At 40.3% G+C, this 12,817-nt stretch overlaps 1 protein-coding gene across 11 annotated transcripts in view; it reads right to left on the bottom strand.

The window, feature by feature from the left end:
• Positions 1–12,817, bottom strand: part of LOC117296564 (AT-rich interactive domain-containing protein 1B-like) — a 47,751-nt gene that overhangs the window by 5,557 nt on the left and 29,377 nt on the right. For 5 of the 11 annotated variants that reach the window (XM_033779563.1, XM_033779562.1, XM_033779558.1 and 2 more), the window contains 11 exons: positions 12,595–12,808; positions 12,077–12,184; positions 10,362–10,646; positions 8,612–9,685; positions 8,184–8,356; positions 7,292–7,465; positions 4,846–4,878; positions 2,957–3,133; positions 2,317–2,596; positions 1,154–1,814; positions 123–390 (listed from right to left, as the gene is read on the bottom strand). In XM_033779563.1, the coding sequence (XP_033635454.1) occupies positions 123–390; positions 1,154–1,814; positions 2,317–2,596; positions 2,957–3,133; positions 4,846–4,878; positions 7,292–7,465; positions 8,184–8,356; positions 8,612–9,685; positions 10,362–10,646; positions 12,077–12,184; positions 12,595–12,808 (3,447 nt within the window). The remainder of the gene's footprint in view (positions 1–122; positions 391–1,153; positions 1,815–2,316; positions 2,597–2,956; positions 3,134–4,845; positions 4,879–7,291; positions 7,466–8,183; positions 8,357–8,611; positions 9,686–10,361; positions 10,647–12,076; positions 12,185–12,594; positions 12,809–12,817) is intronic. The other 6 variants (XM_033779564.1, XM_033779556.1, XM_033779559.1 and 3 more) reach the window with 6 other exon arrangements.

Genomic DNA, 12,817 nt, shown 5'->3' on the forward strand with positions numbered 1-12,817 from the left:
GTACTCCACAGTCTCTGTGAAATTTTGTGGTAAATGCTAGTTGGGCAGGAGAGTGTATTGATCAATAGTAAGAGGGTTAAGGTTGTGAATCAGTAAGGTGAAACAACCAATGATGTACTTACAGGTCTCTTCTGAGGGAACTGTTGTCTCAGTTGATCATTTGGTAATCCAGTGCCAAGAGTTGGTGGTTTCTGCTGATTAGGTAAAGGAGTCGGGCCAAAGGAGTCATTAGGAGTAGCTGGTCTAGACCCTGCATGTTGCTGACTGAACCGAGAGGAATACATGTTTTGGTCCATGGAATTATTAGGATATGGTGGGATGATACCAGGGGTGCCTTGTTGACTCGGTTGACCAGGGCTGGCCGAAACTCTCGATCTCTGCTGGTCAAATCTAAATATCAAAACAAAACCACAATTTAATGTGAGTGCACAAACTTCACATTAAAAAACGCATCACAGGAATGTCTAGAAGTTAAGTAATGTATGCAACTTTCCTTCAGAGTAAACAAGTTATATTTGATAACTGTGAAGAAACATACGCAAGTCACTTTTAGCACTAGTGTGCCCAACAAGTCTATTGTACAGACATGTTGGTTATTAGGATAGTGCTGTAGGCTGTGACAAAAGCAAACTCACAAATAATCATAATAAGCGCTTAATGTTTATGGCAAGTTTCTACATTTGATACATTTTTAACAGCACCGTGTAAGGGTTTTCAAAGTGATGTGGTGCAATCTGCAGCCTACTGAGCCAGAAACACCAGGGCAAACACTCTACAATGATATTAATGTACCAAGTTCTTATACATGTATTACACAACACACTAGACAATGGCTTCACATCCCATCTGTAGGACGAAGCATTTATGGTTAAGGTCTTGCTCAAGGAACAAGCATCGAGACAGGGACTTAAACCAACACTCTGATGATCAGAAACACCAGACAAGAGATAACTCCATAACCTTGGGTGCATTTTGGCAGTCGTATCCAATAACTGTTTCGCTCAATAGCCAGTGATTAACCAATGGCAAGTTGAAGCGAAACAGTTATCTTTGAACTTCTATATCTTGCTGATTTTGCTATACCTTAAAAATCAAATGGAAACCTATCAAGATGTTGAAGTTGATATTAGTGATAAGACTGAACATTGCTTACCTTTCTCTATCATAAGGCCCTCCATATGGAAACTGGCCAGCAGCAGCAGCAGCAGCCACAGCAGCAGAACCTCCTTGATTCATTGGTAAGCCAGCAGCTCTATTATTAACAGGAAATGGCTCACTACCAGGTAGGTTAGTCCTTCTATTGAATCCATCAGGTATTCCCATTGCATCACGTCGAGTTGATGTAAATGGATCAGTACCAGGAATGGCATTGTTCCTCATCCCACTAGGGAAAGGTTCACCAGGAGGATGGCCTGATGAGGGTGGCATGTTACCCATAGCATTAAAGCCATCTCCTCCACCTCCCATTGAGTTGTTACGATATTGAGTCATACCAGGTCCATATGCACCATCCATTGAGTTCTGTGGCATACCAGGAGGGAATGGACCTTGAACTGGTCGTGGTCCTTGGGCATTACCAGATGATTGGAAATCAGCATCAGAGAAGGGATCTCTTACAGTCACACTATTGCTACTAGCAGTATGGTTAGGCATGGGCATCATATTGTTGGGCATTGGTGACATTCCTCTACCCATGTTGTTATGCATGGCTTGAGAGTAGGGGTGCATCTGATTCATGGGTTTACCTCCTGGGTGGGGGCGCTGTTGATACATATCCCTAGGTCCACCAGGATAGTCTTGTGGATTGGGACCTGCTGAAACAATCACAAGTACACATTCAAACGTGATGTTAACACTAAACCTATTACATTCAGTGTGAACTTATAATAATGATAATACTACATGGTTCTTGTACTGCAATTACCCCATTAACTAGCTAGAGACGCATTAAACATTTTAATCCCTGTTCATCGGGCGTTCTTAGACCATTCCACAAACTTTCTCAACTCCCTGGGAGCATATAACTCCAAGCTGCTTAAATTAGCGCTAAGAGAAGCAATTATGATAAAGGTTTCTTGCGAAAGGACATAAGTGTGATGACCGAGAATCGAACCCACAGTCTAACTCAGACATCAGACATCAGAACTTGAGTCCAATGCAGTAGATTGCTAGACTAGTCACATAGGAGACATATTAAGAACACTTGAGTTTGAAGACAAGTAACATATATATCATTTGAGCCATCTTGATGTTGCCAACCAGGCTGAAGTCACAAGAAGACAATGAGAGAGAAAGAGGATTGATTGTGTACAATACCTTTACCTGCCATGTTATCCATCATGGGGTTAGGTGCTGGGTGGTGATGGGTAGCATCGCTGGTTGTGTTACTGCTGCTGCTACTACTACTACTACTCTTCTTCTTACTAGTGTCTATCTCAGCCATAATGACCTGAGGGTCAACGCCCCCACGGTCATGGAAGCACTCGAACGGTAGAAGGTAACGGATGTAGTTCTTCTTAAGAGTAAAAGCTGCGCTGTTAGAGCTGCCAACGGTCAGATGGATAGCAATCTGCTTCCATTGTTTGTTCTTAGAAACCTACAAGCAAACAGATAATGGTTTGAAAGATAAACTGGTCATACTAACCCAGGCAAACCAACCAGGTATATTGGCCAAAGTGCCTCAATGAGAGAGGTTAATTGGAGAAGCTACAAGCTGAGCTTAATTGCAATGGTATTTGGGCCACTCTTGGAAAAGATAAGGTTCTAAACCTTGGCCAATTCTGCAGGGGCAATCTGTGGCACTGATTGGTTACACATAAAAATACAAGGACAGGAAAGTATGACATGGGTTCCTTTACAGTTAAGGGTATGGTGTGGCATATTGGAGTATGAATCCTTCACAAATAAGTGAATGGTGTGGCATATTGGAGTATGCATCCAATTGTATTTAAATTACCTTGACTACACCTCCACGCTCCTTGACTGAATGATACAGCTTGAATAAATCCAAGGTATGTGTACTAATCTGTGGCATGGTGCGTATAGGCTGGCCACGATCCTCCATCAATCTAAACACAGCATCTAAGAAAGGCTTTCGCTCCGGATGGTCACATAAGTCATATAGCTTCATCAGCTGAAGGAAGAAGGAGGCAGCATTGCCATGACAACAATCATTACTCATGTCAATCACTGACATTGTTATTTAAGTCACAGCATTACAATCAAACATGAGCAGGCAAACACAAAAATGCAACTAACAGAATCATGTGTGGTGTTTGTTAGTAGAAACTCATCTTGGTTATTTGGCATGACATGCATTAGTAATTAATCACAATTGCCAATGGATCAATGATGATCCATTCTAAATCACTTCAAAACAAATCATGAGACAATTAATATGAAATATTCCCACTCTTATGAACTATCACTACACTGTCTACAAGGGGAGAGTACAGCTTATCAGTTTGGATGAAACTACAAAAAAACCATAACTTCAAATTGGCAAACATCATCTGGCATGCTACTGCTAGAATTTGGTCTGTGTTTTTCAACTTTCATTGGCACAGCTAAGAAACCCACAAGGAAATCAGCTGATGAGCTGAAAATGGGTCCCTAAGTAGCAGTGAGGTTGGGTACTGTTTGAGGTATTGAACACCCATTGTTTATGATTACTAGCAGTGAGGTTGGGTACTGTTTGAGGTATTGAACACCCATTGTTTATGATTACTAGCAGTGAGGTTGGGTACTGTTTGAGGTATTGAACACCCATTGTTTATGATTACTAGCAGTGAGGTTGGGTACTGTTTGAGGTATTGAACACCCATTGTTTATGATTACTAGCAGTGAGGTTGGGTACTGTTTGAGGTATTGAACACCCATTGTTTATGATTACTAGCAGTGAGGTTGGGTACTGTTTGAGGTATTGAACACCCATTGTTTATGATTACTAGCAGTGAGGTTGGGTACTGTTTGAGGTATTGAACACCCATTGTTTATGATTACTAGCAGTGAGGTTGGGTACTGTTTGAGGTATTGAACACCCATTGTTTATGATTACTAGCAGTGAGGTTGGGTACTGTTTGAGGTATTGAACACCCATTGTTTATGATTACTAGCAGTGAGGTTGGGTACTGTTTGAGGTATTGAACACCCATTGTTTATGATTACTAGCAGTGAGGTTGGGTACTGTTTGAGGTATTGAACACCCATTGTTTATGATTACTAGCAGTGAGGTTGGGTACTGTTTGAGGTATTGAACACCCATTGTTTATGATTACTAGCAGTGAGGTTGGGTACTGTTTGAGGTATTGAACACCCATTGTTTATGATTACTAGCAGTGAGGTTGGGTACTGTTTGAGGTATTGAACACCCATTGTTTATGATTACTAGCAGTGAGGTTGGGTACTGTTTGAGGTATTGAACACCCATTGTTTATGATTACTAGCAGTGAGGTTGGGTACTGTTTGAGGTATTGAACACCCATTGTTTATGATTACTGGCCAAACTTTCAAGCTCAGAGTCCGATATTTGAGTATCTGGTAATTGTACAGAATGGAAATGCTTGAAATTCATTACAAGTTTACATTTTGAAATCTTTGCCAGTAAATTAACAGAACGAGCCAAGATCAAACTCAACACTTGAATTCAGTTAACTTCACCCACTATTACTCAGTTGGCATACAGGTTACACCCCCCCCCCCCCTTGACAAATTACAATCAACACAAATGTGACTAGAACATGGCGTTGAAAAATCACACAATGCAGGAAAGACACACATTAAGAAAAACCTGTGTTGATCCATACGTGAGCTACATAGTCATATAAAATGAGTGCATGGTCGTACCTGTTCATGCACCGAAGGCTTGGTGGAAGTGGACTGAAGAAGAAAAGAGAGATAGAGTCAGTGCAAGAGCCCCCTCCCATAGTGCCATGCAAGCCATACCACCATGTGCAAAACACACAATGTCACAACAGTCATAACCCACTTAAAAGTGTTTCAAATCATGTAAATCATTCTTATCATCCAAATCAATCTATGCTCTGATGATTGTTATCCAGAGAAACACATTATTGCTTTAGTTCTCAACCCATAACAACAATTCACAGTGGGAGTAAATACTGCCCTCTGTTGACAACATTTGTGAAACAAAATGACGGTTGTATTTCTTTGATAAATTTTAACATGTTCTTCACACAGGATCTCAAAATCTTTACTCAAAATTACTTAACTGTTGCCCCCCCCCCCCCAGTGATACTTATTAGTGTTTTTTTAAGGACCATGTTGGATTGACATTACAATTTGAATCATGTGAAGTGAATTACAATTGTTGTGCATTATCCTGCTAATCATTTCGCTTGACTAGAATCATAGAGGGTGCCCCCAATCAAAGTATCAGGTCATAGTGTTGTGATGGCATGTTGTGAGTAGACCCCATAGGACCTCCCGTCACTTCAATTAATAACTTCCTTTCATAATGACTTGGGATTCTTCTTTGGTCAACCATTCTGTGTGAAGTTTGTTTTTGAAAATCATGAATGAAATTTGATCTTGGACAACAAAATAGGGAACAGTTTTGGAGTATGATGGCTGAACATGATATGTCTACATGTTACAGGCATACCACTTTGGAACTGAAAACAACTAAAAGGCCAAGCTAATGAAGCCATGTGCGGTAATTTATTTTGCCAGAGATAGACATGGAAGTAGCAGAATTGCTTGGACAGCCAAAACTTTTCTCTTTGTTTGAGACACCCTGAATGTAATTAACACCAACGATCATAATACTTCACTCTGATTTCTAGAATTCAAAGCTTAGCATCAGCAAGGGTCGAGTGTACATGCAATGGACCCAAGATTCATCCACTTTGGATTTTAAATTAGTTTCCAAATGAGCGTTAGCATCTTTTCCTTTCGTGTAACACAACAAACAAAATCAACGATTCATTTTGTTTAAAAGTTGTTGATTCTGAAACAGGATGATTCCATGAAATACAAAATAAACATCAAAATATACAACTTAAATAATAAAAACAAGATTTGCAAAATGTCTGAACAAAACCATTTATGCACTTGAGTTAATAGAACAAAAAAAGCAACAAAATGTTAACATCCTGTGACATTTTAAAATGAACTTGATACAATTTGTTGCCCAAATATCTTGCATGCCATCGAGGGACTCAATATCAACTCCAAGAATCCAGAGAAAGAAGTGCAAAAAGAGTCCAATGCAATTGATTTGTTGTTGGAACCAACAATCATGAATACAGATTAAAAAACTCTGTGCACCCAGTGTTAACATAGCAGCATGCAAAATATGCAACAACCCTTCCATTGTATTGATTAAGTTATCCCAACAGTAAATGGTTATATTAATAGCGCAGATCATGTGACACTACGCTAATCCTACAGGCGGCAATCTTGCCTAGTTTCATTGACGATGGTGACATGTGCTGAAAGGGGGGGGGGGCAAGTGTGTAGACATGACGTGCCAAAAGTCAAACTAAATATGCGACTTGACTTTCCATGAAAACAGGTACATGAATTGGAGAATTTCACTACTTAGGTCTGCAGCCCTATTCCAACTTGTGTTCAAACTAAAGAGTATTTGTCAAGGCGCCTGGCCGCTTTAGCAGTTGAATATCTTGTGTGTACTGGAGAGGAGATTGATTTGTATGGAATGGGTTCACGATTGGGTATACTTTGGGATCACGTGGGATTGGAGTAGGGTTGATCTGAGTGGACACGGGTTAAGAAAAGGTTTGGGTGTAGGATAAGGTACACATGGGAAGACTAAAGATGCAAATCTGGGCGGATTTGGGTATAAGATTGGATTTGGATGTAGGATAAGGTACACAGTAGGTGGGAGAAATATGGGTATTGTACGGTTGAGTACACAGGTGTGGGAAAGGGTATGAGGTATAATTGGATAGGGCGATTATGGACTACTTGGGGTACAATTGAAGCACACTTTATATTCAGCAGAGTTCCTACGACCGCAATACAATGTGCAGTGCCTCTATGACTACAGCAGTATTTCTATAACCATTGTAGTAATTGCATGACACTAGTTACTCTAGCACAGAGTATATATCCAATACTCTACTAATAAGAGAGTATTGGTAGCATTGTATGCCCATACAATGTGCAGATAGTGATGTGACAGTAATAACCATGTACAATCCATGTACAATCCATGAACAGCTAGACACCAGTGCATAAACCATCACCGCTTAGAAAAGCAAATACAAACACCAATGCCCAGTCACTTGACCATTGTTTTAAGACTCACCCTTTTAGGAGGTTTATTTGCAGGACTAGCAGGGAGTTTATTGATGAGACTTGGAGAAGGACTTGGAGCGCTTTCTTCTTGAGATGATTTACTGATGGCTCCTGGTGATCCTAGCGGAGATGCTCCTAGGAGTCCAAGAGGAGGTGATGAAGGACGAGATGCTGTCTCAGACTGCTTCATTCAAACAATAACATCAGCATTACTTAATAATTTCATGACTCAACCATTCCACTCCATCATCCAAACACTTGTTCTCAACTTGTCTACATAGACATGGCTTGAATCAATCTAACATGTTGAATCAATCTAACATGTAAGAAGGTGACTGACGCTCACACCATTGGATATTGGTATAAGCGCTAATTTTCCTTCTTTGGCTGAGCACAGACAATTGGTACTGCCTCAATGTTCAAGTTGAAAGCAGTAAACAATGTGTCTGTGCAACTTCAATTATTGAATATAAATGACAACCATAACCTTAGCAAGGGCCCGTAGAAAACACATGCTATGCCATCTTAGTCGTTTTATTACTACTTTGATTATAGAAATTGCAGACAAACATTATAGAAACTATACCCGCAGTCAAGGCATACATTAGTATAAAGCCAACTTTAAAAACGTTTAGTTATTAATTGAATTTTCACAAAGGTCATTGTAAGGGCACATGATCCATTCTAGACAATACAATATCAATCTAAATCCCTGCCAAAGCTGTAAAGAACTTGGGCTGATTCAAACATCCCTGTTTTGGTTAACAAACAATTCTCAAGAATAAATGTCCATAGGCCAAAGGTTGTTTTGTCATATGGATTTAAATAAATGGTGCAGTACAATTTGTAAATGTAATTGGCTATTCATCTGCAGTTGGGTTTGGATAGTAAATGGACTTTACCTTGACAGTTTTCTGAGACTGTGGAGTATCTGCTCTGTTGTCATCCTTGGACATTGCTGGACTGTTTTTAGGAGTGTCCAGCATATTAGGCATGCCCCCTCCACCACTGGTTGTTACTGAAGGCATACACACTGGGGCTGTTATACTTGGAGTTACTGTAGTTCCCATCATACCTGGGTAGATGCAAACATTAAAAACCATTGCAACTCTTGCACTACTCTAAATGAACAATTACCTTCTATATTAGACACAACTAGGAACATTGTGGCAAATAAAACTTGTTTTAAAGGAGAGGCAAGACAGGGAGTGTTTTAAGAAGCCTCAAGACAAGAAGAACCAAATCTTCATTGCCTCTGTGAAGTTCAAGGATTTCAAAATCAATATAAATGTATTCAAGACAGTTGTGGTTGTGGTAGAAGTGGACTCACCAGGTAAACTATTAGCCATTGTGGTCGTAACTTGTCCGGATGGATCCGTTGACATGAAGGAGTTATTCCTTTGTGAATTGTTTCCGTGTGGAAATGGTGGCATGGAGCCTGGAACGTTAGCACTGGACATGGAGATTGGTATGGAACCAGGCATTGAACCATACCCAGAGTTAGGTATGGAGTTAGGCATGGAATTCATGATAGAGTTGGGAGGCATGGGACTACCCATAGAGTTTGGCATAGAAGCTGGCATAGGACTGGATGAAGAGTAGGGTACAGGACCAGCTGCGTTTGGATTTCCCTGATTTGGTGGCCCATGAGGCCACTGCTGCTGCTGTTGTTGTTGTTGTTGTTGTTGTTGTTGTTGTTGTTGTTGTTGTTGTTGTTGTTGTTGTTGTTGTTGTTGTTGTTGGTAGGGTGGTGGATAAGGAGGTTGTTGTTGTGGTTGAGGTTGTTGCTGCTGTTGCCGTGCATGTTGTGGTTGAGTACCAAGTGTTCTATGATAAGATGATTTAGCTGATGCCATGTTGGCAGCAGCGATAACGGCTGCTTCTGCAGCAGCTTGAGCTCCTTTATTACCAGGTCCTAGAAGCCCCGGTGTCGGGTTGGGCATACCTGGTGATGTAGTTCCACCAGTCAAACTTGTTTCACTGGTTGCACCAGGGATTCCAGAAGCACCTGTGATCATTCCTGGACTGCCCATCCCGCTGCTGCTACTACTTGTATTACTGCTTCCCTGGACCATTACAGGCATCTCTGTTCTATGGGGTTGGTTATAACCATAACCATGCCCTCCTAAGCCTGGACTTTTCATACCAGTTGAGTTTACTCCTGGAGTACCTTGTGAGGGACTGATTCCAGGCCCGCAAGTATTAGGCATGCTTCCTGAGTTGTATCCTGGGTATTGTGAGTTGCCAAATCCTTCCATGCTAGACACGCTGCTACTACTACTTGTACTGCGCATTCTACCATCCATGTACATTCCACTGCCACCATTACCCGCGGAATGGGACGGGAAGTTACTATGAGGTCCACCACCAAAACCCTGCATACCAGCTTGCCTTGGGAAGTTCCCTGATGAGGAAAATCCAAAGAAAATACTTGCATCAGAACAAGTTAGCATCAAATTACTGCCGACCCTACTTGAAGTTGACGTTTGAAGTCAAAGTGGGGATTGGTGGACGTAAAGCAGAGCTTTCCAGCACCTTGTCAGTCAAAACTGCACATCTTGAGCTCACAAGTGCTTTTCCTGAAACATTTGATTCATTTTGTTTGAAACTCAACCCTTTGGAGAGGAGGAATTACAGGTCTTGAACTTCACTAAGGCAAGGAAAAACACTTTTTCTTTGCTACTTGTCATTGCCTTTGACTTCCTAAAAATGTTCCCATGAAAATTACATTCAATTAGTATTTTCCCTCCACCAAATTAATATTGCCTTGCCTCTTCCAGAATGAAGTTCAAAGCCTGACATTCAGATTGGACGCCATCGCACAGATATTGTTTTTATTGCTAAATTGCACAATAAATTTCAACAACACAAGTCTGCTGGAGTGTTGACATTGATTGCTTCATTGTTAACAAAAACAATATCTGAATACTTTTTTTTCATCTCCATCATTGAAATCAATAAGCAATTGTTTGCATTTGGTGTTTTTTTCGCAAGAACATGAACAACTATTTTTCCGAGTGAAATAACTAAAATAAGATTGATAGATTTAGAGTTAGTAAATATGACTTGTGTAACGTTACCTTGCTGGTTGAATTGAGGGGCCATGTTGGGCCCAAACCCACTCCCTCCTCCTCCAGGGTAATTGCCAACAATACCAGGATACATCTGAGGTCCTCCTGGTGTGTTCTGTTGGTGGGTGGGTTGTGGCTGCCCATGGTGCATCTTAGGTGTACCTGGTTGGGAACCATATGGAGGGGGCATCTGGTTGCTTCCCATTTGGGCTGCTGTTCCCATTTGGGCTGCTGATGCCATCTGTGCTGCTGTTCCCATCTGGGCTGCACCAGGCATCATTGGTTGATTAAAACCTACAGGAGCAGAACATCAGCAAGATAAATGTGGTGCTTTGTGAATATATATCTGAGAACAAACATCAAACAGAGGACTTTGTTATTTGTTTGTTGTCCAAATTGCCAAAGCTTCCTTTACATGTCGATGTTTAAGCCACCCAAAATAGAAATCACAGAGCATGTTCAAAATCAGTTCAAAAGCCTCAGCTTATGGTCCGCAAATTATGGTACTACAAAAGATTTTGGTAAAAGTAAAAAAATTACTTTAGCATTGCAATGCGAGGCTTTCATATCATTAAAGGGAAGGTACACATTTGGTAATTGTAAAAGACCAGTCTTTTCACTTGGTGTATCCCAACATAAGCACAAAATAACAAGCCTGTGAAAATTTGAGCTAAATTGGTCATCGAAGTTGCGAGAAAATTATGAGAGAAAAAACACCCTTTTGACCTATTTGTGTGCTTTCAGAGAGGAATAAAAGACCTTTGGCTAGAAGTCTTTTATTATATTAGTGAGAAATTACCTCTTTCTCAAAATCTATGCTACTTCAGAGGGAGCTGTTTCTCACAATGTTTTATACTATCAACAGCTCTCCCATGCTCATTACCAAGTCAGTTTTTAAGTTAATATTTATTTTGAGTAATTACCAAACGTGTACCTTCCCTTTAAAGCCATAGTTACAATAAAAACCAACAAATCAACAAAATGAATCAAAGACCAGTCGGCTTCCCTTTGTTGTGATTGAGATCTGCTCCTGCCTGAAACAAATCAATCTTATCTCATCTATTCCAAGATGTGGTGTGAGCAAATTTGGCTGCAAAAAATCTAGCCCTGAAAGTTTATCGAGTTGTTATTTCCAGAAAGATCTTGTTGAAAGATTTTCAGAAAAAGATTCAAGAAATTGAACATAACGTCTGTGAACTCTGACTTCCCATTATAGCGGTAGATCAAATCTTACAGAGTCAAGTACCATTGCCATTATAGCGCTAGATCAAATCTCACAGAGTCAAGTACCATTTGTTTTCCATCATTTATGTGCTCATTAAAACAAGAATCAAGTGCCTGTTAGGAACAATCTAAAGATACATTTGTCAAACGATCCGTTTGTTAGAAATGAACTTCCACTAGTTTCCATTCCCCATGAGAGCCATAAACATCAAGTTGTATCAAGTGGATAAATTTGAAACAACCCAGTGTGGATTCAAACTTTGATTTGCTGATAAGTCATATGTTTTATGACCAGGCCAATTTGTCATTCCTGATTTGTAAAAGATACAATGTAATATAAATAAGAAGGGAAACACACACTGTAAAGGTTCGACAACTAGCGTAATTGATTATGGATTGTGTTCCTCGTGACATTACAGATCGCACAGTGAATGGCAAAACTCCATTCTTGAATGAAGCAAATAATATCCAAACAATATCCAATCAATGAAGTGTCTGACCTCTATCCTGCTGTCCCATTGGTGAATGAGTCATCTGATTATGAGAGCTGGACTCTGATTGGCTGGAAGGTGGCGGCATGGAAGTGGGTTGGGGAGTTAGCGATCCTCCTAATGTGAACAAATTAAGTGGGTTTTACATCAGAAAAAAACATAAATAAACAATCTTAAATACTTGACATCAAGAGTTGGTGTGAGATTAAAACAAACGCCAGCAATGTTTATGTATAGAGCAGGAAGTGTAAGATTCTTTACACGAATATTAATTGATGTTGACTCAACTCTAATCGACATTAACCAAACGCCAATTGTCACTATCCTTCTTAACAAGTTGTTTACACTTCAAGAAAATTTAACCAGGGTTGAAAACAAAATCTAAAAAATATTGTGTAGACAAGTTGTGTAATCTGATCATGTCATATTATATGATGATTGATTTTATAGACCAGACAAAGACATTTTAATTGATGATATATTTTTTGAAGGGGGGCGGGGGTGATATTTGGAGTCTTGGTTTGTACCTGGTACACTTGCTGGAGACAGTGATGAACGTGACATGTGACTTGCCGGTGAGCCAACTGGCGATGGAGATGGTCTAAGCGCAGACACAGAGGGATGCATGTGAGGAGATTGTGAGGACTGAGAGTAGGTATCAACGCTCTGAGAGCTGGTTGCAACATTATTCTGAGAGAAATCCGCTCCAGTTGGCAAGTCATCTAAAGAACCAGAGAGATCCTGTAACGG

The sequence above is a fragment of the Asterias rubens genome, chromosome 11 (genome assembly GCF_902459465.1).
Source record: "Asterias rubens chromosome 11, eAstRub1.3, whole genome shotgun sequence".
NCBI lineage: Eukaryota > Metazoa > Echinodermata > Asteroidea > Forcipulatida > Asteriidae > Asterias > Asterias rubens.